At 53.5% G+C, this 26,065-nt stretch overlaps 1 protein-coding gene across 1 annotated transcript; it reads left to right on the top strand.

Annotated features, from left to right (window-relative positions):
• Window positions 1-814: 814 nt before the first annotated feature.
• Window positions 815-26,065, top strand: Kcp (kielin cysteine rich BMP regulator). Its single transcript, XM_090332386.1, has 40 exons — window positions 815-896; window positions 2,139-2,302; window positions 2,843-3,032; window positions 3,118-3,194; window positions 3,760-3,844; window positions 5,473-5,555; window positions 5,749-5,842; window positions 6,719-6,801; window positions 8,162-8,255; window positions 8,388-8,467; window positions 8,544-8,637; window positions 8,857-8,942; window positions 9,276-9,357; window positions 9,593-9,745; window positions 9,823-9,929; window positions 10,006-10,099; window positions 10,656-10,829; window positions 10,932-11,014; window positions 11,133-11,232; window positions 11,304-11,492; window positions 12,147-12,317; window positions 14,479-14,655; window positions 15,189-15,274; window positions 16,009-16,099; window positions 16,243-16,325; window positions 16,419-16,512; window positions 17,683-17,856; window positions 18,075-18,157; window positions 18,975-19,095; window positions 21,112-21,191; window positions 21,376-21,475; window positions 22,317-22,405; window positions 22,641-22,743; window positions 22,830-22,972; window positions 23,250-23,422; window positions 23,503-23,614; window positions 23,701-23,802; window positions 24,489-24,653; window positions 25,333-25,639; window positions 25,790-26,065. The coding sequence occupies exons 1-40, from the start codon at window positions 815-817 to the stop codon at window positions 26,053-26,055; spliced, it is 4,914 nt and encodes a 1,637-aa protein (XP_090188512.1). The 3' UTR covers window positions 26,056-26,065.

The following is a 26,065-nucleotide window of genomic DNA, read 5'->3' as shown; positions in this document are numbered from 1 at the left end:
GAGCCACTGGGGCTCAACTATAGCTCATTTCTTTCTTTCTCTCTCTTTTTCCTTCCTTCCTTTTTTATCAGTCCTGTGCTTGAACTCAGGGCTTGAACACTGTTCTTGGACTTTCTCAAGGCTAGAGCTCTACCACTTGAGCCTCAGCACCACTTCTGGCTTTTTTCTATGTATGTGGTATGGATGAATGGAACCCAGGTCTTCATGCATGCTAGGCAAGCACTTTAACCACTAGGCCAAACTCCCGGCCCTATAGCTCATTTCTTAACTGAGCACTTACTAAGTGCTCATCACTAAATACTTTATCTACATAATCCCAATGCCACTGCAGGGCTCTAAGGTAGATATGGTGATGTGCAGTTTGTAAATAGGGGAAACTAAGGCCCCGTGGAAGTTAGGGGGTCTATGTAAACCACACAAAATTCTGCACAGGGACTGGAACTCAGCTGAATCTGCTTTTCCTGTCAATTCATGAGAGGAGAAGAAAAGCTAACTGGAAACTTCCAGCGGATGGAGCAACTCAAAGGGGGAAAGCGACGGCGGGACTCAGCCCCTGGGGCAGTGACTGCTTAGTTCAGGTCTCCTCCTGGATGCGGGTGGGTGGAAGGCTAGCTGGGGTCAGGACAGGCTGGGGGAGGTGGCGGGGTGAGGATCCATCCGGGAGGCTGGCTGGCCCCAGTGAGGCGGGGCTGGATGACTGAAGCTAGAGGCCCTCCGGAACAAAGCCGGGGCGGGAGGCGGCCTGCGGCTCCCCACCCCGCCCCCCCAGCGCCCGCTGAGCCGCGACGGCAGCCGGAGCGCAGGCGGAGGGAGCATGGCGGGGGCTGGGGCCGCCCTGCTGGCCCTGGTCCTGCAGCTGGGGGCCCTAGCGTTGGCAGCAGCCAGGGCTGTGCACGGTGAGTCGGGGCGCTCTCACCCCTTGCTCAGAGGGACGCTGAGGGACCCCCTCAGCTGGGCGCCCCAGGCCAGCTTCTGTCCCCTGGATCCTTGGGGGAGAGCAGGGAGGCTCGCAGAGGGGGTGGGGGAAGGGGCCTCCTGCTGTCCCTGGGGGGGGGAATTCTTGCAGATAGTTGGGGGGGGGTGCCCTCCGTCTAGGAGTCTGAAATTAATTATTTGTCTTGAGAAAAGGGGTTAAGGAGGCCGGCTGGGGCTGACTCCCAGCCTGTCTGGCTCTACAGTAGGGAGCGGTCAGGAAAGGATTTCCTGCAGGAATGGACAAGGCAGGGCTGGAGGTGAGGAGAGCACCCTGGGAGCAGCCTGGCTTTGTGCCACCCCCGGAGCACTGTCCCCTGAACGGTGTCCCAGGCAAGCTCTCCCTGGCTCCTTTGTCCTGTTTGCAGGACTGGAGACTGACTGGGGATTGGAGGCTGCGGGGGAAAGGAGAGACTTGAAGGGCAGAGTTTGGGGGTGGAGTGTTGTTAGGTGCTGAGGCCACATCTGGAGGCTCATCAGGTGAGTAGGAAGGAAGCTGGGCTAGGCTGACAGAGTGTCATTTTGGAGTGACCGGACACCCTGCACAAAGGACAGAGATGGACAGGCACAAGAGCGCCTGATGTTGGGTATGCAGGGAGCAGGGGAGCAAGAGGCCTGGGACTCTTCTGCCGGGTGACTTTGTAAAGGCATGCTGGAGCCAGGTGCAGGTGGGGGTTCTCGCCGGTAATCCTAGCTTTTCAAGAGGCTGAGCTCTGAGAATCCTGGTTCAAAGCCAGCCTGGGCAGAAAAGTCTATGAGACTTATCTTCAGAAAACCAGCAGCGAAGCTACGGCTCAAAGTGATAGAGCACTAGCCTTAAGCAGAAGAGCTCAGAGACAGAGCCCAGGCCCTAAGTTCAAGCCCCAGGACTGCCAAAACCAAAACCAAACCAAAACAACAACAACAATGACCAAGAAGGGCATGCTGGGAGAGAGGAGCAGACAGAGGCAAGGAGAAGGGGGGGGGGGAGGAAGTAAGTTGGGGACAACTGGAGAACTAGTGACTGATGGGGTTTGGGAGGGCATACAAAGGATGGGTGCCAAGCCCCAGGTTTCTGGCTTGGAGAACTGGATGCGTATTGACCATGTTCATTTGGGCAAAGCAGATTTGCAAAAGGATCATTGGGGTTTGGTCTAGATTCCACACAGGATTCTTGTGCCTTCCAGATGGGGCTGTCACCAGGGAACTCCCAGGACCTGCTGGCTTCCATGAGTACCAGAAGCAGGTCTCTCACTCCTCGGACCCACCCGAGTCTCCCAAGGATCAGTGGCGCCTCCTGGAGGAGTGGCTGAGGCAGCTGGAGGCAAAGGTGACTCAGCTCAGAGAGCAGGTACCATGGAGGCAGGGTGGCATGGAGGAGGCCAGGTGGCATGGATGGGGTAGGGTGGCATGAGGGGCTCTGGGGACTCTGAAGGGATTTTTTTTTGTCTGTGTGTCTGTCCTGGGTCTTGAACTCAGGGCTTGGGTGCTGTCCCTGAGCTTTTGTGCTTAGGACTAGTGCCCTACCACTGAACCACAGCTCAGTTGGTGGTTAATTGGAGATAAGGGTTTCATGGACTTTCCTTCCCTGGGTTGGCTTTGAACTGAGAGTCTCAGATCTCAGTCTCTTGAGTAGCTAGGATTACAGGTGGGAGCCACTAACACCTGGTCAAGATTTCGGATGGGTGAAGAATTTCTTTATTAGAGAGGGAATGGATGTTAATTTTCTGAGAGACCAGAGGCCCTCTGCTCATGGAGATGATGGAGAGGTATCCATCTGCTCTGGACTCATCAAATTCCTTCTCATTCTGTGTCAGCTTTTGTCCCCTACAAATCATGAGAAATGGTGGAGGGAGGTGAGTCAGTGCCTCTCACCTCCTCCCTTCCCCAGAACAAGGACTTGCAGGCAAGAGTGAGGCAGTTGGAGTCTTGTGAATGTCACCCAGCCTCACCCCAGTGCTGGGGGCTAGGACGTACCTGGCCTGAGGGCTCTCGTTGGGAACCCGATGCCTGCACAGCCTGTGTCTGCCAGGATGGAACTGTCAGCTGTCGTCCCCAGCCCAGCTTGCCCCGTTGTCATGGTTAGTGCCACCCCATCTGCCCGCTGGAACCACCTGGGACCTAGAGATGGTGCTGGGGCCTGAGTGACAGCGCTGTCTTCTCCAGGCTGCAGTCACAATGGTCAGACCTACAGCCCTGGGGAGACCTTCTCCCCAGATGCCTGTACCACCTGCCGCTGCCTGGTGAGTTTCTGGGACCTTGTCCCTGTCTTCTCTGTACCTTAGTCCATTGAAGTCCTTGTTGTTGAAGTGCTATGCCAGCTGTTGTGGATTACTTCTGCCTGTCCATCTCCAGCCTGGCCACTGTGACCTTGAGTGGATTCTGACTGGTTCTATCTGGAACTTGGTGCCCATATAATAGGCCCAGGAATGGAGGACAGAGGATGTGTTGTCATCTGCCTTCCTCAGCTCCCATTCTCACCACCCCCACCCTTCCTTCCACATGCCTCATCTTCTACCTCGGACTCCCCCATCCTGTGTCTGTTCTCTCCCACAACCCATAGCCTCTTTCTGGCCCTTCCCTCCTTGAGCCTCTCCTGAGAAAGCCCCAGGTCTCCTTCTTAGGATCTCCCCACTGGAGAATTGCACTTTGAAGAGAGGGTTGCCAGGGACGCTGATGGGTGGGGCTGTAGGATGTCTCTTGTATCCTTGAACTGAAAGCATGCCATGTCTCACTAACTCATCCTCCTGCTCTTCAACGAGTCCCAAACTGGGACAAGGCTTCAGCATCCTAATCTGCTTTCTGCAGGAAGGGACTGTCACCTGTGCCTCGAAGCCCTGCCCTAGAGGACCCTGCATGGAGCCAGAAACCTGTTGCCCACACTGTGAACCAGGTCTGTGTGCTACCAGCTACCAGTCTCTACACATCACCTAAGTGTGGACACATGCCCCTCCCCACCCCCGGGAAGCCCATTTGGATACCAAGTCAGCAAACTCATCCTTAGCCTAGAATTGAACCTGAAGCCATAGGTTTGTTTTTTTTCTTCTTCTTTTCCTGTGCCAGTCCTGGGGCTTGAACCATGTTCCTCAGATCACAATCTCTTGAGTAGCTAGGATTACAGGCATAAGCTACCAGGGCCAGGCCAGAAATATTACAGTATAATTTTATGTATTACTTAGCTGCAATTCAAATGTAACTTGGTGTCTTGAATTTTATCTGGAAACCCTACCAAGAAAAATGTGCTGGCAGTGAGTTGGGAAGTACAGGGGCTCATGCCAGTGTGGTCTGGAAATGTAGCCCAGTCTTGGCTACAGACCACAACTGATGTCTTGGGAACTATGGATTTTTTTTTTTTTTAAGAAGAGGGGCGCTGAGATTGGGAAGACAGCTGAAATGTCGGCAGAGTGCTTCCCTCTGCCCCCAACTTCTAGAAAAGGTCACATAGTGCCTCAGGGCCACTACCAGCCTATCTGATATATTTTTTTGGGGGGTGGGGGGAGAGAATCGTCATGGGGCTTGAACTCTGGCCTGGGTCCTGTCCCAGAGCTCTTCAGCTCAAGGCTATAGCCATACCCCTGGGCCTGTGTGCTGTCCCAGAGCTCTATAGCTCAAGGCTACCACCCTACCCTTGAGCAACAGCCCCACTTCCAGTTTTCTAGTGATTAATTGGAGATAAGAGTCTCTCCACTTTATATTGCATGGGCTGGCTTTGAACGTGATCCTCATATCTCAGCCTCCTGAGTAGCTAGGGTTACAGGCCTGCCACCGTACTAGGCTAGCCCATCTGATATCTTGATGAAACAAAATAAAACAAAAATAACCAAAACACCCCAGTGGAGACACCTTGCCTCATTTACTAAAATAACTGAAATCACTGGTGGTGTGCTACTTAGACACTTGACCAACATCTGCTGGAAATGTATCATAATAGTAAATGTAAACATCTCTGGTTTGTTCTGAATTGGTGTCCTTTGTATGTGCCCAGTAATCTGGATCTCTTACTTGGGAGTCTGTGCCTGATTTTGCAGGCTGTCCTGGGGGCCACCGGGATGGTGAAACATGGAATCCAGAGCCCTGTGTCATCTGTACCTGCCAGGTAAGAGAACCAAAGTCAGACCCAAATTACGACCCTTGTCCCTGCTGGGCCATGCCCAGCCCAGCTTGGGGGCCAGGAAGGGCTGCTGCCTCCACCCAAACATGGCCTGGAGCCTGTTAGACCTGTGAGGCCTCTAAGGTATCCCAGTTTGGGCAGTGATGAGGAACAAGGGAAGGCTGGGCGTCTGTCCTGCAGGCAGGGACCGTGCGGTGCCAGGGGCCCTCATGCTCCCAGCTCAACTGCCCGGAGAGCTATACTCCACCTGGAGAATGCTGCCCCATCTGCCGGCCAGGTGACTTCCCACTGCCTGCCCCTTTCTCCCCTCAGTGGGGCCAGTATCTACTTGGGGTCCTGTGTTTCCCGGGGGGATGTCCACTCCCACTGTTCTTTGGTGACCCACCTGTCTTCCTGGTGACCCTTCCCAGGCTGTGAGTATGAGGGGAAGCTTTATGAGGAGGGGGCCAGCTTCCTGTCCAGCTCCAACCCTTGCCTCCAATGCTCTTGCCTGGTGAGTCTCTGCTGTTTCTACCTAGTCCTGCATCTCTTTGGACACCATTTTCACTACCCTAAACTGTACTAGCTACTCTTACAATCTCATAAGCCTCCTGGTGCCGGTGACAGACTGTCTCTCTGTCCCTGTTGGCCACTTGCCCACTCTGTGCCTTCTAGAAGCCTTTTTTATAGCCACTGGTCCATTGCAGAGAAGCCTGGTTCACTGTGTGTCCATCAAGTGCCCACCTCTCTCCTGCCCTGAGCCAATCCTGAGGCCTGGGAACTGCTGCCCAGCCTGTGAAGGTGAGAGCCTCTGGCCTTTCTCCATGGATCCCCTGGCAGGGATGAATTATCATGCCATTTCTCCAACTCTAGACTCTACTTTGCCAGCCTCTGATTTTGGAGGAGCAATGCCAGCCAAAAACTCCTCTGGAAGTACAGAGCTTGATGTCAAATTCTGCAGCCTTGTCTGGTGCTAGTAATGCATTCCTGTAATCTCAGCTACTCAGGAGGCTGAGATCTGAGGATTTCAGTTCAAAGCCAGCTGGTCAGAAAAGCCTATGAGATGCTAATATCCAATTAATCACCCACAAGCTAGAAGTGAAGGTGTAGTTTAAGTGGTATGAGCGCCAACTTTGGGCAAAAAAGCTAAGGGAGAGTGTTCTGGCCTTGGGTTCAAGCCCCAGCCCCAGCACTAAAAAAATCTGCCATTGTAACTTAGTGGTTGTGTAACTTTAATCCACTTGGTGCCTTAGTGTCATTTATAAGAGCACATATAATGATCAATACTGTATAATCATGTTGCAAAGGCAGGAACAGAAGGAGGCCAGGTGCCGTGGGGACTCAAGAAGGAGACCTAGGAACTACTGCTGGACACAGGAGGGACAGAATCTAGAGGCAGTCAATATTGGCATGACCAACTTTTAAGGATAAAGAGCTGTTAGGAAGGGCCAGCTAAATCAGGAGAAGCTCCAGAGAAAAAGTATCACATTCTAGTCGGTGTGGATATAAATACTGGGGAGATGGTACAATAAGCACGGATGGCCAGGGCTTAAGGATGGGGGCACAATAGATAGTGCAGCAGATATGGCAGGGAGACATACTGCGTCGTGCTGTCCTTTGGGAAGAGCAGGGGTGGAGGTGCCTCTGACCAGGCATGCTCTCTGTCTCCAGCCCAAGGCTGCACAGAGGGTAACTCTCACAGGGACAATGGCCAAGAGTGGACTTCATCTGGGGACCCCTGCCAGATCTGCCGATGCCTGGTGAGTCCGGAGGCTGCTCCTGGGCTTTTTCTCACCCTGCCTTGCTCTCAGGCCAGCTGGATTTTCACTTCTTTCCACAGGACACAGCTCTGGGGCCAGAGATGGTGCAGACCACACACACAGGGACTGGGTTCCAGCTCAGTGCATTTGTGTTCTTCTGGGTCTGTGATCTGAAAAGGACTTCACAGGCCAAAGGAATGGGAGGAGAGAAGGGGCAGAATATGGCTGGCAGCCAAAGTTCCAGGGAGGGAGAAATGGAGTTTGACTTGAGGCATTTAATTCGACTGAAAGCCACTGCTATATGTAGCCTCTGAGCCCTAGACTCGTGGCTGGTCAGAGCTGAGGTGTGAGCCACATCCACTAACTTTCACTACTTAGTAAGATGAAAAAGAAGGCCAAATATCTCACTAATATGCTGTGTTGGGGGTTAGAGGCATGGCTCAGGTGGTAGAGCACTAGCCAGCAGGTACTGAGTTTGAGTCTCAATTTGAGATCGAAAAGAAAAGAAAATGGGGGTAGACAAATCCAAGAGACTTTCTTCAACTGACTAGCAAAAAGCCAGAAGTGGAGTTGTGGCTGAAATGGTAGAGTATCAGCCTTGAGTGAAAGAGCTAAGTGAGAGTGTGAGATCCTGAGTTCAAGCCTCAGGACTGGCACAAACAATAACGAAACAAAAAGCCAGAAATGTATTTATCCACATTTCTGGAGGCCAGAAGTTCAAGATCAAAGTGTTGGCAGGGCCGGTTCTTTCTGAGTGCTATGAAGGAAGTATTCCCTGCCTCTCAGAGTCTGGTGGTTGCTGGCATTCCTTGGCTTTCACAGCACCAAATCTCTGCTTTTGTCTTCCTTCTATCTGTCCCTCCCTTTTTCCTCCTTCCTTCCTCCCTCCCTTTCTTCTTCCTCCCTCCCCTCCTTCCTTCTATGCCAGTACTATGGCTGGAACTCAGGGCCTGGATGCTGTCCATCAGCTATTTTGCTCAAGGCTGGTGCTCTGCCTCTTGAGCCACAGCTTGGAGGTAAGAGTCTCAAAGACTTTCCTGTCCACATTGTCTTTGAACTGTGATCATCAGAGCTCATTGAGCAGTTAGGATGACAGGCATGAGCCACCTGCACCTGGCTTAAATCCCCCGTTCTATAAGGACAACACCTACTCCAGTGTGACCTCATCTTCACTGGTTACATCTGCAACAATCCTATTAACAAATGAAATTACATTTGGAGGACTTCACCAAATAAATTTGGGCAGGGACAATGCATTGCAACCTATTAGGTCGAATGAGTGAATGGCTGGGACTGCAGTGCCATTTCTGCCATTTGCCTGAGTTCTGATGGCCCTGCCTCTGTCTACCTACCTTACCAGGAGGGCCACATCCAGTGCCGCCAGAGAGAATGTGCCAGCCTGTGCCCATATCCTGCCCGGCCCCTCCCAGGCACCTGCTGCCCAGTGTGTGATGGTGAGTCAGTGGATTGAAAAGGGTCTCAGGCACAGGGCGTGGTGATAGCTGGCCCAATGTGGGTTTCCAGGTGTGCCAGGGGTAGAGCGGGGAGGGACTCCTGAGAAGGCCCTGAGTACTTCTTTCCAACAGGCTGCTTCTTAAATGGGAGGGAGCACCGCAGCGGGGAGCCTGTGGGCTCTGGGGACCCCTGCTCTCATTGCCGTTGCACTGTGAGTGTGGCTGCCTGGCAGGAAGGCCCTGGCTTCCTGGCCTGCCTGCCACCTGCTGACCAGGCCCTGTTGGCAGAATGGGAGTGTCCAGTGTGAGTCTCTGCCCTGCCCACCTGTGCCCTGCAGACACCCAGGCAGGATTCCTGGACAGTGCTGCCCGCTCTGTGATGGTGAGTAGGGCTGGGTGGACAAGAGAAGGGCAGGCACTGGCTGGAGACAGGCTTTGCCTATGCTCCTACTGCACAGGTGAGTCCCCATCTCACTTCCCAGGGGCACTGTGGCGGGACCCATGCCTGCGTGGGCATGTAAGGGAGTGTCCATAACCGGGCTGAGGGCAGGTACCTCGGTGTGGTATGAGGCTTCCTCCCCATGCCCTGTCCTCACTCCAGGCTGTGAGTACCAGGGACACCAGTACAGGAGCCAGGAGATGTTCATGCTCCAAGAGAATGGCCGCTGTGTCCGCTGCTCCTGCCAGGTGGTAGCTTTGCCTTCTCCTACCCCATTTGTGTGTGTGTGTGTGTGTGTGTGTGCGCGCGTGTGCCCTAATACTAGGGCTTGAATTCAGGGCTTGGGCTCTGTCCCTTAGCTGTTTGGCTTAAGACTGGTGCATTACCACTTGAGCCTCAGCTCCACTTAAAATTCTTTGCTTATTGCTTGGAGATAAGAGTCTTATGGACTGTCTGTGCTGGCTTCAAACAGCGATCCTCAAACCTTAGCCTCCTGAGTTGCTAGGATTACAGGTGTGAGTCTAGATCCCACTCACTTTTGTCAGATTCTTTAAGGTTCTCTCATCTGTCCTTCTTCTTAGGCTGGTGAGGTATCCTGTGAGGAGCAGGAGTGCCCGGTGGCCCCCTGTGCCCTCTCTGCCTCTGGTGTCCAGCTCTGCTCCGGTACATGCATGTGGGGTGTATGTATGTATGGGAGGGGAAGATGCCAAGGACATTGCTTCCATGGGACTGGAGAGGGAAGTCACTCAGTAAAGAGGTTTTATTCATTATTCTGCAGTTCTTTCAGAGGCTATGGGAGGCCATGGTGGGGATGCAAATCAGGATCCTCGTGGGCTGGAAAGAGAGATGGACAGGAAGGGAGTATGGGTTGCCATGGTGACAGTCTCCCTTGCTGTAGTCTGTGTGCTGAATGAAGAGGAATTTGCTGAGGGGGTCCAATGGGAACCCGATGGTCAGCCCTGTACCACCTGCTCCTGCCAAGATGGGGTGCCAGTGTGTGGGGCTGTGCTCTGCTCCCCCACCCTCTGCCAGCACCCCACCCAGCTCTCTGGTGAGTGCCAGTGATCTTGGCTTTCTTCCTCTGCTTTGCCCAGCCTACCTTGACTGGTTCGCCCCCCCCCCCGCCAGGTACCTGCTGTCCCAGCTGTGAGAACTGCAGCTACAATGGTCAAATGTATGCCAATGGGCAGAACTTCACAGACCCAGACAGCCCTTGCCACATCTGCCACTGCAAGGTACCTCCCTGGGGCTTGCTGCTGCCCTAACTACCCAGAGACCCACCGTCCCCATGGCTCTTTCTTTTGCCCCCAGGATGGGACTGTGAGCTGTTCCTTGCTTGTCTGCCCTCCCACCACGTGTGCCAGGCCCCAGCGTGCAGCCAGTCAGTGCTGCCCCCGCTGCCCAGGTACGTGCTTTCCGTGCCTGACTGCTGTCCACAGTCTTGTGGACCCAAATGGTATCTTCCCACACAATTTCTATCTCAACCGAGATAGAACAACACAACACAACTCCGGAACCCGCAGTATGTGGGTGAGGGGGTGCTATGTTATGATACCAGCCTTTCATCCCGCTGTTTTGCTGTTCCTCTCCCAGTTCCCATGAATATCCACCAGGCCAGTATAACGCATGTTTGCACAATCAGCACTCACCTCTGCTACATAGAAGACTGGGTGCTGTGGTGCCCTAGGCGGTGATGCCTACCTGAGAGTTCTGTGCTCGGGGGTGTGTCACAGACAGGCAGTGCACAGTACAGGCACAGGCAGGCATCTGCCCACACATATAAAGGCACACACGTGTGAACGCTCAGAGCCAGGCATAGCTGTGTGCACAGCCTCTGGCCTCTCTCCCTAGCAGAGCCAGCTTCTAAGCTGGCACTTACACGTGGTTCTGTGTTCCAGGGCAGAGAGATGGAGGGTGACACTTAGTGCGCTTAGCCTTTGCCCCCACTCTTCCATGCTCAGACTGCATCATGGAGACACAGGTGTTTGTAGATGGCGAGAGCTTCTCCCACCCTAGAGACCCTTGCCAGGAGTGCTGGTGTCATGAAGGCCGTGCCAGCTGCCAGCCTCGTGCTTGCCCCAGTGCGTCCTGTGCCCACCCACTGCCTGGGACCTGCTGCCGGAATGATTGCAGTGGTGAGGTGGCTGGGCTGGAAGTGGGGGCGCACCTGCAGTGTCCTTTAGGCTCTCCCTTCCCCCCTCCCAGACCCCCAGGCCTATAGCTGCCTGTCCCTACAGGCTGTGCCTTCGGAGGGAAAGAATACCCTGATGGGACAGACTTCCCGCACCCCGTGGACCCCTGCCGGCTGTGCCGCTGTCTGGTGAGTGAGCCACCAGGTGCCAGGGCCTAGGGAAGTGGAAAGCTACGAGATGGATGGGCAAGGGATGGGGATGTCCTCACTCTAACCCAGCCTGCATCGTCCATCCGTCCGTCTGCAGAGCGGGAACGTGCAGTGCCTGGCGCGCCGCTGCGCACCACTGTCCTGCGCTCAGCCCGAGCTGCGGCCCGGAGAATGCTGCGCGCACTGCCCCGGTAGGAGCTGCCCGGCCGGCCGGCGCTTCCCCGCCCCTGCTGGGGAACGAGACCATCCACTCTCTTTCTCTGTGTAGTTGCCCCTGCCAGCTGTCTACAGCCTGGGGACAATGTCCCAGTCCGACACCAGGAGCACTTTACTCCGCCTGGAGACCCCTGCAGCCGCTGCCTCTGCCTCGATGGCTCCGTGTCCTGCCAGCGCCTGCCCTGCCAGTCCACGCCCTGCTCCCACCCTCGCCAGGGACCCTGCTGCCCCTCCTGTGATGGTACCACCTTGGTGGTGGCTCCCACCAGGCCTCCCTCTGCTCCACCAGCTCCCACGCTGCCTCTGATGTGAATCCAACTCCTCCTCCTTTGGGGTCTCATTAAGAACATTGGTGGCTTGCTCTGTAATCCTAGCCACTCAGGACACTGAGATGTGAGGATGGCAGCTCGAAGTCAGCCCAGGCAGGCCAAATCAGGGAGACTTTTTTTTTTCCTTTGTTAGCCCTGGAGCTTGAATTCAGGGCCTGAGCACTGGCCTTGGACACTTTTTGTCAGAGACTCTTATCTCCATTAACTGGTTTAAAAAAAAAATCCTCAAGTAGCCGACACTGGAGTCCATGAGACTCTTATCTCTGGGTAACCACCAGAAAACCTGAAATGATGCTGTGACTCCAGTGGTAGAGCTCTAACCTTGTGCAGAAGAGCTCAGGACCAGTACCCAGGGCCTGAGTTCAAGCCACACTCCCAAACTTTAAAAATCCTGAAGTAGAGGCGTGAGCACCCGTCTTGAGCAGAAAAAGCTAAGTTAGAGTGGAGGGCCCTCAGTTCAAGCCCGAGTACTGACACACATAAAAATGAAAGAAAAAGGCATTCCAGTGTCTGGGTCTGGGAGCCACCACCACAGGCCCCACCCCAGTTCCTGCCCTTCTCTCTAGGCTGTTTGTACCAGGGGAAGGAGTTTTCCAGTGGGGAGCGCTTCTTATCACCCAGCACCTCTTGTCACGTGTGCCTCTGCTGGGAGGGCAACGTGAGCTGTGAGCCAAGGTCTTGTAGTCCTGCACAGTGTCCCTTCCCCACCAGAGGCGACTGCTGCCCTGCCTGTGATGGTGAGCTGATGGAGAGGGGCGGTCTGGATAGAGGGTGGAGGGTGGACAAGAAATCAGAGTCAGAGCCCTCTTCACTGCCCTGGAGTGGATTTTAAGGCACCAATGTTTCATGTCTGTAATCTTAGCTACTCAGAAAGCTGAAATCTGAGAATCACTGTTCAAAGCCAGCCCCGGAAGGAGGGTTTGAAAGACTTTCTTTTTTTTTTTTTCCAGTCCTGGAGCTCAAATTCAGGGACTGGGCACTGTCCTTGAGCTTCTTTTGCTCAAGGCTAGTGCTGTATCATGTGAGCCACAGCACCACTTCCAGCTTTTTCTCTCTATGTGGTAATGAGGGATGGAGCTCAGGGCTTCATGCATGCTAGACACCCTACCACTAAGTCACATTCCCAGTCCATGAAGACCCTTATCTCCAATAAACTACCAAAAAGCTGGAAATAGAGCTGTGGACCAATAGGTAGAGCACTAGCCTTAAGTAATAGGCGCTCAAGGACAGTGCCCAGGCCCAGAGTTCAAATCCCAAGACTGACAAACAAGAACAAAAACAACAACAGTAGAGCCGGGAGCCGGGAGCTGGTAGCTCACGCCTGTAATCCTAGCTACTCAGGAAGCTGAGATCTGAGGGTTGTGGTTCAAAGCCAGCCTGGGCACTAAAGTCCCTTAGACTCTTATTTCCAATTACCCACTAGAAAACCAGAAGGGGTGCAGTGGCTTAAGTGGTAGGACAGTAGCCTTGAGCTGAAGAGTTCAGGGACAGTGCCCAACAAACAACAAATTTATAGTGTGGGGTGGGGGGAAACTAACAACCAAAAAACCCCTGTGAGCTAATGCCTAAATTTTCTCCTGCCCTGATGCTATTTGGCTATCTGCTTATCCTTGGGCAAATACGTGGCCTCTTTGGGCCAACATTTTGACTCTTGTCAAAAAGGGGGGAATTAGGGGCTGGGAGTTTGGTCTAGTGGTAGAGTGCTTGCCTAATATGTAGGAAGACTTGGGTTCAATTCCTTGGTACCACATATATAGAAAAAAGCCAGAAGTGATGCTGTAGCTCAAGTGGTAGAGCTCTAGCCTTGAGAAAGCCCAAGGACAGTACCCAGGCCCTGAGTTCAAGACCCAGGACTGGCAAAAAAAAAAAAAAAAGGGAGGGGGGGAATTGGGCCATATCCAGTTCCTGAATCTTCTGTCATTCTTTGTATTATCTTAGCAAATTTTGCTATACCCTCTACCAACTATAATTTTATTGATTTCAAATGAATTCTTCAGTTTACATTTATTCAAATGAAATTTAAGAAAAGTTTAAAGCTTTTCTTTTAATGAACTCATTAGTTAAAATGCATTTAACTAGAGTTTTGTATTGTACTATAAATGGAAAATTAGTCTTGCCGGGAATAGATTACCGTTAAATTGACAACAGTTAAAATAGAATGTTGTTGAATTCTTTTTAGGCATTTCTGCCTGTCAAGGCTTTGAATGTAAGACTCAGCCTCTTGTTTTCTTTTCTTTTCTTTTTTTTTTTTTCTCTTTTTTGATGCCAGTTCTGGGGCTTGAACTTAGACCTTGGATGCTGTTTTGAACTTTTGTGCTCAAGGCTAATACTAAAGCACTTGAGCCACAGCACTACCTTAGGCTCTTTGATAGTTAATTGGAGGCAAGAGTCTCATCAGCTTTCTTGCCTGGCCTGGCTTCAAACTGTGATCCTCATACCTCAGCCTCTTGAGAAGGGGGGATCACAGGTATGAGCCACTGGCACGTAACTCATCCTGTCTCTTTTGACAAGAGCAGTGAACAAAGATCAGAGAGGAACTCAGGGCAGATTGCCAGACCTGCTGGGTCAGTCACAGTGCTTGAAGAGCATTGGAAGGGGACACTTTAGACCTGAGCCACTTACGTCCACTCTGGTTTCTACCAGCTTTTCTTGAGCTGGAAAATTTGCCATTCCAGCAGCAGCCCACTGAGCATCATATGAGGTTTTTTTCACCCTAGATGAACAGGGAGATTTCCTGCCCTTGGTCTGTCCAACCTCTCATCCTCAAGTTTTCTTTGTCCCTGGCATGGGCTTCCTCTTACACCAGGCACCAGGACTTTCAAGGCTTGGCCTCCTGCCAAGGCTTGCTCAGAGCGAGTGACTGCTTTCCCCTCACCCCTTTCTACTCCCCCTCCTAAGGCTGCGAGTACCTGGGCACATCTTACCTGAGCCACCAGGAATTCCCGGATCCTCGAGATGCCTGCAATGTGTGTACCTGCCTTGGAGGCTTTGTGACCTGCAGCCACCGGCCCTGCGAGCCCCCAGGCTGCAGCTACCCTGTCACCATGCCTGGGCATTGCTGCCCAACCTGCCAAGGTATGGCTGCACCCCCTCTGCCCCTCCCACTTCCCGGGCTCCCAGGGTCCAGGAGACAGACCCGGCGGAGCCACAGGGGCCCTCACCCTAGACAGACACTCAGAATCTCTCTCTTTTGCTCTCCCTCTTCTCTTTTCCTGTCTTCTCCTCCTTCTTCCTCTCTCCCCCTCCTCCTCAGTCTTCTCTCACATCATTTCCCTGCCCTTCTCTCTTATCCCACTGCCACTTCACACCAGATGGCCACACTCACCAAATACTGGTCCTTTGGTGTCTCTACCCTTTCTTAGTCTTGCTGCCTTTCTAAAATGTCCTGTCTCTACTTGAAACCTGATGATGATTCAGCGGTTCCCATTGCCCTGGATTTATCAACTAGGAAGCAGCTTCCCGGCCCACCTCCCCAGAATACCTACTTGTCCCTGGACATCCTGGTCCCTTCCCTCCTGAGCTTTTCAGAGTTTTCAGGCATGGCTGTGTGTGTGTGTGGGGGGGGGGGGGGTTCTAGGCTCCTCCCATCGTACTCCCTGCTCTGCCAGGATGCCTGTACCACGGAGTCACTGCTGCCCCTGGAGAGACCCTTCCTGATCCTCTTGACCCTACCTGCTCTCTCTGTACCTGCCAGGTGAGGTGGAATCTTTGGAAACCATTTTTGTTTTGCCAGTACTGGGGCTTGAACTCAGGGCTGGAACACTGTCCTTTAGCCTTTTAAATTTTATTTATTTATTTAGTTTTGTTGGTTGTAGGGCTTGACCTCTGGGCCTGGGTGCTTTCCCTGAGCTCTTCAGCTTAAGGCTACCCTTTGAGCCACAGCAACACTTCTGGTTTTTCTAGTGGTTAATTGGAGCTAAGAATCTCTTGGACTTTAATGTCCAGGCTGGCGGCTTTGAACCTCGATCCTCAGATCTCAGCCTCCTGAGTAGCTAGGATTATAGGTGTGAGCCACCACGCCTGGCTTTATTTATTTATTTTCACTCAAGGATATTGCTTTACCACTTGAACTACAGTTCCACTTCCAGCTTTTTGGTAGTTGATTGGAGATAAGAGTCTTACAGACTTTCTTGCCTTTGAACTGGGATCCTCGGACCTCAGCTTCTTGTGTAGCTAGGATTACAGCTGTAAGCCATGGGCTCTCCTTTAGGATCTTGATAACCCTTCATCCCACTGTCCCCTCAGTCTGAAAGGGGCTGGCCCCACCCAGTGGACAAGGACTTTATTCCCAGGACAGGGCAGGGTCACAAGTCCCTGGCCATGGAGGGGCAGGAAGGCTTAGGTTTGGAAGGTGCAGGTGGGAGTTCCCCAAGGGTCAGTAGAGCCTGGTTGGAGGCTGCACAGGAGTGACATGTGATCTCTTCCCAGGAAGGTTCCATGCACTGCCAGAAGAAGCCATGTCCCCCAGCATTGTGCACACATCCCTCTCCTGGCCCCTGCTTCTGTCCCGTCTGTCACAGTGAGTTGCCCTCAGGGGACCTGGCTCCACTCTTTCCCCCCTCCACTTTCCCTTCCCCTTTTCTCCCATCCTGTCAGACCTAAAGGTGGGCAGTGCAGGGCACCATAGCACAGGGCCCCTGCCCAGGAATTGTGTCCCCACAGGCTGCCTCTCTCAGGGCCGGGAGCACCAGGATGGGGAGGAGTTTGAGGGTCCTGCAGGCAGCTGTAAGCGCTGTCAATGTCAGGTACACACAGCTGGGGGCCGGGACAAGGGCTGGGTCAGCGGATGTGTGGGTCCAGGCCTGGGTGGTGAGCCCCGGGCCCTGCATCTCCTGTAGGCTGGCCAGATCCGCTGTGTGCGACTGCAGTGCCCTCCACTTCCCTGCTTGCTGCAGATCACAGAACCAGGGAGCTGCTGTCCCCGCTGCCGAGGTGCGCCTCGCCTGTGGGACTTCCCCATGCTTTAGTGCCTGGCCTGCACCCCTCAGCCTGCATCACCTCCCAGCCCACCCCTTCATTGCCCTTCGTACACTTTCAGCTCCTCCTCCTCCTCCTCTTCCTCCCCCCCTCCTCCCCCCCCTCCTCCCCCTCCTCCTCCTCCTCCTCCTCCTCCTCCTCCTCCTCCTCCTCCTCCTCCCTCCTGCCTCTCGGGGCTCTGTTAAGATTCTTTGCCATGCTGTCTCTCTAACCACACACACCTCAGTCATAAGAGCCATGGAAATTGACAATATCCCCTCTAGCCAGTACTTGAACTTAAACTCAGGGCCTTTGCTTGCTAGGTGTTTACTCTATTCTGTGTCACACCCCAGCCTACGTGCTGTTAGTACTTGTTGTTGTTATTAGTACTTTTAAACAGTATTAAACTACTGCTCAGACTGGCCTCAGACTCTAACCCTCCTACTGCATCCCAAGTGGCTGAGATTATAGCTGTGTGCCACCAGGCTGGGTCATAATGAACATTTATGGAGGATGTATCACATGCTGGCCCTGAGCCAAGCACTGTACGGGTATTATGACATTTAAGCAGCACTTGTCAGATAAGTGCAGTCTTGTTCCTATTTTACAGATGAGAAAATGGAGGTACAAAATGGTAATGTAGCTGGGGGTGTGTACCTGTAATCTCAGCACTCAGGAAGTAGAGGCAGGAGAAGAGCTGAAAGCCATCCTGGGTTACATGGCAAGAACCTGTCTCAGACAAACAAAAAGGGAACATAACTTGCTGTGGCCACTCTGCTGGTAGGTAGATGAGGAGTGCAGTCGGCCATCCATTGCTATTTGTATTGTGCTCAGCACTGAATGGGCACAACCTCATGCTGGCAGCATGCATGCCACCCATGAACAGATGCAATCCCCATTTAGCGGGGAGAATGAGTTTCTATGATTAGTGGCAGTGACATTCATTCATTCCACATGCATTTATTACACCTGCTGTGTGCCAGCGCTGCTTGCCTCTTGGTGGCTTTCTCCTCCACTAGAGACAGGACTGCTCTCCCTTCCCCCCTCTTCCTACCATGTCCCTGCAGAGCCCTCCCCCACCCCCATCCGTACTCATCAGTCATTGCTGACCACCAGAGACTTACCTTTGTCCCTCTGGAACCACAGGCTGCCTGGCTGATGGGACGGAACATCCCGAGGGCAGCAACTGGGTGCCCCCGGATAGCCCTTGCTCATCCTGCCTGTGTCACGAGGGTGTTGTCACCTGTGCCCGTGTCCAGTGCATCAGCTCCTGCATCCAACCCCACCAAGGGCCCAATGACTGCTGTCCTCGATGCTCTGGTACTGGGAGCCTGAGGTGGGAGGGGCCCTGGGCTCCATCCGGCTCTCCCTGCCTTTATGCCGGACTGGGTAGCAGTGGAGGCTCCAGGAGGAGTGGCCTTTCTTCTCGTATACCCCCGAACTCCTGGGGGACTACTGTAGGACAGGGGACTCCATCCCTGGCATTGCTGCCAGCTTGAAGCTTCCCTGGTTCTCCTCCCATGTTACCCCACCCCAAGGTTGCGAGTACAAGGGGCAGAAGTATGACCCTGGGGAGAGTTTCCAGCCTGGAGCAGACCCCTGTGACGTGTGCATCTGTGAGGTAGGAGCAGGCACAGCTGCGACTGAAGCACCATGGGGACAGTCAGGCAGCCAGAATGGGTACACAGGCGTCAGAGACTTAGTTCATTACTGAGTCAAAGGGCTAGGTCAAAGTTTAGACCCAAGGGCCTGAGCATGGGGAAGCGATAGGCAGTGCTCGTGGCTATAGGGTTTGGTGGTGAGGGAGCCAAGTGGGGGTGTATCTTATTCCATTTGGGAGGAGGTCAAGCAGGAGAATGTATGTGGCATAGGCCAGGAGATGAAGGGCAAGCTAGGAGGATGGCAGAAAGCTCTGAGACAGTAAACTTCCTTGAGGGCTCAGACTCAAGGGACTAGAAAAAGGGACATATCTGGAAACTCATGCATGAGTAAGGAATGAGTCTAGGAGGATATGAGTCTCCCTTTAGAAGTGTGTGTGTGTGTGTGTGTGTGTGTGTGTGTGTGTGTGTGTGTGTGCTGGTCCTGGGGCTTGAACTCAGGGCTTGGTTACTGACCCTTTGCTTTTTCACTCAAGGCTAACTACTACTTGAGGCACATCCATTTTTGACTCTTTGCTGGTTAATTGGAGAATCTTATATGCTTTTCTGTCCATATTGGCTTCAAATTGTGATGCTCAGATTTCAGCCTTCTGAGTAGCTAGGTTTATTCCAGACCTGAGCCATCAGTACCCTGCTTCCCTTTAGAGCTGAAGCCCACACACCCACAATACATTCCAGAGAAGAGTGGGGCAGGCAGCTAGAGGGCCTGGGGTTCAGGGAAAGGGATGACTTTCAGCTTTCATGACCTTAGGACCCACCCCTGCTCTTGCATTCTTGTAGTCACACCCAGAAGGACCTCCTAGTCTTCACTGTCACCGGCGGCTGTGTCCCAGCCTGGTGGGCTGCCCGCTCAGCCAGATCCTGCCTCCTGGGCCCCAGCACTGCTGTCCATCCTGTGCAGGTGAGTCTCGGGTCACAGGGTAGATAGACAACAGGACTGCAATGCTAAAAGAGCCAAGAGCCATCCTGCTAGAGCCTTTGTCTTGGCTAGTGAGGCCTGCACAGCTCCAAGGGGAAATGGGTACAGTTTGTGGAAAATACCAGCAGGTGGCGCTAAGGGTTGCAGTTGCGCTGCTTCGGGCTTCTTGGAGGCTGTGAGATAGACTAAAGGGACCTTGAATGGCCTACGGCATCCCTGCAGACCCCCTTCCTGGTACCCACACATCCTGCCAAAAGGGAAAGGTGTCCCCTTCATATTCTCTCCTTCCTCCCTCCCTCCCTCCCTCCCTCCCTCTCTTTCTCTCTCTCTCTCCCCCCCTCTCATCCATCCCCTTCTTTTTTTTTTTTTTTTGCCAGTCCTGGGCTTGAGCACTGTCCTTGGACTTTCTCAAGGCTAGAGCTCTACCACTTGAGCCTCAGCACCACTTCCGGCTTTTTTCTATGTATGTGGTATCGAGGAATCGAACCCGGGTCTTCGTGCATGCTAGGCAAGCACTTTAACCACTAGGCCAAACTCCCGGCCCTCCATCCCCTTCTTGCCTCCTTCCCTTTTCTCTGAAATAGGGATTTAGGGCTGGGATCTTGGTTCAAGTGGTAGATCTCTTACCTACCAAACTTAAGGCTCTGGGTTTAAACTCAAGTACCACTTAAAACAAACCAAGAAAAAAGAAGTCATAGTCGAATGAGAATTTACAAAGAAGCAGAAGTGGTGAGTAGAGGGGTAGAGAAGCTGTTATAGCTTTTATTACAAATACTGAAGGATAGTCAAGTGGTTTCCTGGATTTAAGAACTTTAGGATTGGTAGTGAACTGGCAGCCTTACACCTGTAATCCTAGATACTCAGGAGGCTGAGATCTGAGGACTGGGGCTCAACAATCAGTTTGATGGTAGAATGCTTATCTAGCAAGGGCCAGGCCTTGAGTTAAAGCCCTAATACCACAACAAACAAAACATCTCATTTAATTTTCACAGTATCTAATGAGATACTTAGTATTATTAACTTTTATAACAGATTGAAAAACAGACTCAGAGTTGATTTATCTCCTCAAAGTGACACAGTATTTAAGCATTGACTGTCAGAGCCAGGATTGGAACCTGGGCTACTTGGCCCTCTGTGTTTCTTTCTGCTGCTTAGCTAGATTATAGGAAAGAGTGACAAGGGCTGCAGGTGTGCTTTCGGGGTAATGGGGTCACAATCTGACAGTTGCTAGGATCCTCTGCTTAGTAGCCCAACAAAGTTTCTCCTCCTCCTCCTCCTCCTCCTCCTCCTCCTCCTCCTCCTCCTCCTCCTCCTCCTCCTCCTCCTCCTTCTTCTTCTTCTTCTTCTTCTTCTTCTTCTTCTTCTTCTTCTTCTTCTTCTTCTTCTTCTTCTTCTGTGCTGGTACAAGGGCTTGAAATCAGGGCTTAGGCACTGTCCCTTAGTTTATTTTGTTCAAGGCTAGCATGCTACCACTTGAGCCACACCTCCACTTCCAGCTTTTTGCTATTGAGTGGAGATGAATTCCTGCTATCTACCTGGCTGGCTTTGAATTATAATCTTCAGATCTCAGCCTCCTGAGTAGCTAAAGATTACAGGAATGAGCCACCTACGCCTAACAAAGTTCCTATTAAAGGTCAGAACTCTTCTTTGCTAAGTCAAGAGAAAAGAGGAGGCCAGGAGTTTGGCCTAGTGGTAGAGTGCTTGCCTAGCATGCACGTAGACCTGGGTTCAATTCCTTGGTACCACATACATAGAAAAAAGCTGGAAGTGGTGCTGTGGCTCAAGTGGTAGAGCTCTAGCCTTGAGAAAGTCCAAGGACAGTGCTCAGGCCCTGAGCTCAAGCCCAGGACTGGCACAAAAAAAAAGAGAAAAGAGGATTTCTCCCTCTTGGAGTGAAAGGTAGTCAGATGGGTATGCAAGCAAACACTGGGGGCACAGGAGTAAATATAATCCCCTCTCCTGTCCTTCTCACCCTCACTCCTGGTCCTTCCTTCACAGGGGCTCTGAGTAACTGCACAGAGGGCCTGCTAGGGTCTGAGCTGGCCCTTCCAGACCCCTGCTACAGCTGCCAGTGCCAGGTGAATCTGTCTCTCCCAACCCCCTCCCTCCACCCCTCCTCCTTGGCCAACACTCCATGGCGCCTCCCATCCATCCCATGTGTCCCTAGTGTTTTATCCTGCCCAGGTCCTACTCCCCATTGTGGCCCCCAACTCCTTAGGCTCTGCACTTCTCTACCTATTGTGTTCACATTAATATGAGCAGGACTTGACTTGGCTCTGCATTCGTCGGACCTGTCCTGAGCTCAGCTGTCCACTGGTGGAGCGCCACACTCCCCCTGGGAGCTGTTGCCCTGTGTGCAAGGGTAAGTGTCTAGCCTTGATCTCCCAGCCAGAGAGGAGCCCAGGAGGGGAGGAGAAGGGGTGCCATTCAGGGGCTCTTGGATCTGCACTCAGAATATAGGCTCCCTGGGTTGCTGGTGGCTCACACATGTAATCCTAGAGACTCAAGAGGCTGAGATGAGGATTGTGGTTTGAAGCCAAACTAGGCAAGAAAGTCTATGAGACTTTTATCTCCCATTATCTGCCAAAAAAAGCTGGAAGTGGAACAACTCTGACTCAAGTGGCAGAGTGCTAGTTTTGAGCAAAAGAGCTCAAGGACAATGCCCAGGTCCTGAGTTCAAGCCCCAGAACTGGCAAAAAAAAAAGAAAGAAAGAAAGAAGGAAAGAAAGAACTCAGTCAGCTCTGAGTTCAAGCCTCAGGACTGGCACAGATCAAAAAGAAAATGAAAGAAAAAAATACAGGCTTTGTTATTTGTAGAAATGAAGGGGCTACTCCATGTAGGGAATGAAGATCCATGAAGAAGAGGAAGGAAGAGAAAGAAGACTGTATTTCTGAGTCTCAGGCTTTTTAGGGTGTTCAAGTACCCCAGTCCTCTAGTAGGGCACTACACTGCAGAGCTGGCTGGGTGTCACACTTCCTTGAGGACCAACCTTGAGCCACCATCTTCCCTGAGGCTTCCCCAGTCCCTTGGAGTCTAAGCATGGGCACAGCCTAATGCTGTTAGGCTTTGTAGAGAAACTGACGCCATCAGGGAGCTGTTGGAAGGGGCTAGGATTTTCTCCACTGGAAGCTCTGCGTGCGCTCCAGGGAGGGAGGATCCAGCTGGAAGGACACCACCTTCCCATCCTGTTCCTTCTCTCTAGAATGTGTAGTGGAAGCTGATGGCCAGAGAATGACAGATGGAGAGAGTTGGCGGGACCCCAACAACCCCTGCCGATCCTGCACCTGCCACGTAATCTGGGGGAGGCGAGCGTGGAAGATCTTGCAGATGGATAAGGGTGGAGGGTCCCATGTTCACTAGTAAATCTGGGGTCTTTGAGGGACATAGCCGGATGTCAGCCCTGGTGTGGATGTCGTGAGGGGAAGGACAGGGGCGCTCAAGTTCCCATCCAGAAAGCCTCAAGAACTTTGAGGTTAATGACCCCGGCCCTTCAGGAAACCCCTGTAGCAATGATGTCTGTCTCTAGCGGGGCCACATGGAGTGTCACCTCGAGAAGTGCCAGGCGCTGTCCTGTCCCCATGGTTGGGTGAAAGTACACCAGGCTGGCAGCTGCTGTGAACGATGCCAAGGTGTGGAGACAGGCTGATAGAGGCAGGGTGAGTGAGGCCTGGTGTGTATGTGGAGCACTGAGCCTCCCTGTCTTCTGTCCCCTCAGTCCCTGCCCAGTCTTGCCTGCACCAGGGACGCCAGGTGGCCTCTGGGGAGCGCTGGGCAGTGGACACCTGTACCAGCTGCTCTTGTGTGGAGGGCACTGTGCGCTGTGAGAGCCAGAGCTGCCCACCATTTTCATGTAACCAGGTCAGTGATGGTCAGGTTCACCCGAACTGCCATGCCGGAATCACCAGGTGTGGTGCAAGAGCTACACCATGGGGAGGAGGGCAGGGGAGGAGGTAGGGACATGTAGTTACCATTATGGCCACCAGGTGGTGCTCTGACCCTCTCCTGGTGAGCCTGGGAGCAGGTGTTAGGGAGTAGGGCTAGGCCTAGGCTTCCAGGAGGGTCCACGTGGGCCTGGCTGGGAGTGGGGCCTGGTGGGGAGTGTGGTGGGTCTGACCATGTCTGGGGCTGAGGCCAGGAAGAGGCGCCTGCCCTGAGTCCTGGCAGCTGCTGCCCCCACTGCCTGCCTCGGCCTGCTTCCTGCATGGCCTTTGGAGATCCTCACTACCGCACCTTCGATGGCCGTCTGCTGCACTTCCAAGGCAGCTGCAGCTACGTGCTGGCCAAGGACTGCCATGGCGGGGACTTCAGGTGCGTACCCCTCCCCCTTCCCCCTGACTCTCGCACCTGGCCCTACTGACCACTGGCACCTGGACCTGTCCTGTCCCTAGCGTGCAGGTAACTAATGATGACCGAGGCCGCAGTGGCGTTGCCTGGACCCAGGAAGTGACTGTGCTGTTGGGAGACGTGGCTGTGCAGCTGCAGCAGGGCAGGACAGTCACAGTGAGCAGAGGACCGGGGGGATGGGGCGTCCTGTCCTGTCACCTGTCCAGCCCAACAACACCCCTCCTCCCACCTCCCTTCTGCAGGTAGACGGGCGCCCTGTGGCTTTGCCCTTCCTGCTGGAGCCACTGCTGTATGTGGAGCTTCGAGGGCACACTGTCATCCTGCACACCAAGCCAGGGCTCCAGGTGTGGCCAGAGGGCACAGTCTGGGTAGAGCTGGGCTCCCCAGACACGGCCTGGATCCTTAAGTATGTTCAGGCCGCTGTGTGTAGTGGAGAAATGGGGTGCCAGCTACCTCATGGGTGGAGTAGGTGAGAGTATGCCAGGAGAGGAGCCAGGGGCGGAGGCCTCTGGGGCAGCTGGAGGAGTTGGAAGCCGAGTTTTAATCTTGGCTGGGCCTCAGGTCCGTTGTGGCTTTTAGGCCACTAGAAACCTTCTCTGGGCCTCAGTGTGCTTGGCTGTGAGTTGGAGAAAAGGTTAGCAGGAGTAGAGAAGATGTCATTAGTGTCTGCTTTATGGCCTCTGAGGTTTCTCTGCACCTCTGTGTGAAAGAGCCAGCCAGACACACGAGTTATAGATCTACACGATAACGCTGGCATGCACTCCTGATCCCCACTCCCATTGTGCTCTGTCCTTCACAAGGCATGAGAACCCATGAGCCATTGGGTTCCATTGCACCTGGGGCCACATCACGGGGGGGGGGGGCTGCACAGCATGTGACAGGACCAGGGAAGCATCTCTTCCCCTGGGATCTGCACATGTTCATCCTCTCTTCTCTGGCATGGACAATGACAACACAGTACATGGGACCATGATAGACTGGGCTTCTTGGGGGTCCTTCCCCTCCCCCAGTTTCAGACCTCTCTGTACAGGTGCTGTGGGATGGGCAGTCTCAGGTGGAGGTGAGGGTGCCTGGCTCCTACCGCAGCCAGACCTGCGGGTTGTGTGGGAACTTCAATGGCTTCGCCCAGGATGATCTAACAGGCCCTGACGGATTGCTCCTGCCCACTGAGGCTGCGTTTGGGAACAGCTGGCAGGTGAGTGGCACGGGAAGTGGAAGCTGGGGGAGGCTGGACAAGCTGGCCAGGACCGGGTCATGAGTCCCCTCGCAGCCATCTCCTCGGCAAGGGGTTGACCTGAGAGGAATTTAAGGGTTCAGGGAGGCTTGGGGGCTTCTTGACTGTTGTGATGTGAGGGGTGGTGGGATGGCCGGTCAAAAAGGCCTGGCTGCTGACTCTTAAGCCCTGCACTGCTGCTGTGAGACCTAGGAGAAGGCACTTACATAATCTGGGCTTTGGTTTCTTATCTACAAAATGAGGACAAGAAAAAGGTAGATGATGATGTTTCTTTTACTTTTATTGAAAGATTTTTTTTCTTTTTATTAGCTTACATTAGTTATACAAGAATGATTCTATTTGATTGTATTTAACTTCAGGCCAGGTGCAGTGGTTCACGCCTGTAATCCTAGCTACTCAGGAGGCTGAGATCTGAGGATCATGGCTCAAAGCCAGCCCAGGAACTAAATAACTCTTATCTCCAATTAAACACTAGAAAACTGGAAGTGGTGTGAGCCATTGGCACCTAACTTTTGAATCAGAATCTCTTAAAGAGAGATTCTTGAGTTTAAAGCAAATGATTGGGTGAGAATTGGGAAACACGGCATGCTGCGTCATCTGCCAGTAATGGTGACATATCCAGATTGTTCTCTCCATCTAGGTCCCAGAGGGCCCCGGGCCTGGCCGGCCCTGCTCTGCAGGCCAAGAGGTAGATCCATGCCGCATGGCAGGTTACCGGGCCAGGCGAGAGGCCAATGCCCGGTGTGGGCTTCTGAAGTCATCTCCGTTCAGTCGCTGCCATGCTGTGGTGCCGCCGGAGCCGTTCTTTGCCGCTTGTGTGTATGACCTGTGTGCCTGTGGCCCTGGCTCCTCAGCCGACGCTTGCCTATGTGATGCTCTGGAAGCCTATGCCAGTCACTGTCGCCAGGCGGGGGTGACACCCACGTGGAGGGGCCCAACACTCTGTGGTGAGGGGCAATGCCCAGTCCAGACTGGGAGAGGGGCCGTACAGAGAGAAAGGCCCGAGCAGGGAGAGTGCAGGGAGGCCTCAGGGGTGAGCAGAGTGACTGAGGAAGGGCTGGGGGTCCCCACGACCCCATCTTCCACTCTTCCTACAGAGGTGGGCTGCCCCCTGGACCGTGGCTTTGTGTTCGATGACTGTGGACCCCCCTGTCCCCGCACCTGCTTCAACCGGCATGTCCCCCTGGGGGAGCTGGAAGCCCACTGCGTGAGACCCTGCGTTCCCGGCTGCCAGTGTCCTGCAGGCCTGGTGGAGCATGAGGCCCACTGTATCCCCCCTGAGGCCTGCCCCCCTGTCCTGCTCACGGGAGGCCAGCCACCCCCTTCTCTGCCCAGCCCCAGCAGGGGTCAGGAGGACCCCTGACCAGGACTTA

The sequence above is a fragment of the Megascapheus bottae genome, chromosome 5, assembly GCF_031878675.1.
Source record: "Megascapheus bottae isolate mThoBot1 chromosome 5, mThoBot2.hap1, whole genome shotgun sequence".
Taxonomy (NCBI): domain Eukaryota; kingdom Metazoa; phylum Chordata; class Mammalia; order Rodentia; family Geomyidae; genus Megascapheus; species Megascapheus bottae.
This window is presented reverse-complemented; position numbering and strand designations above follow the sequence as displayed.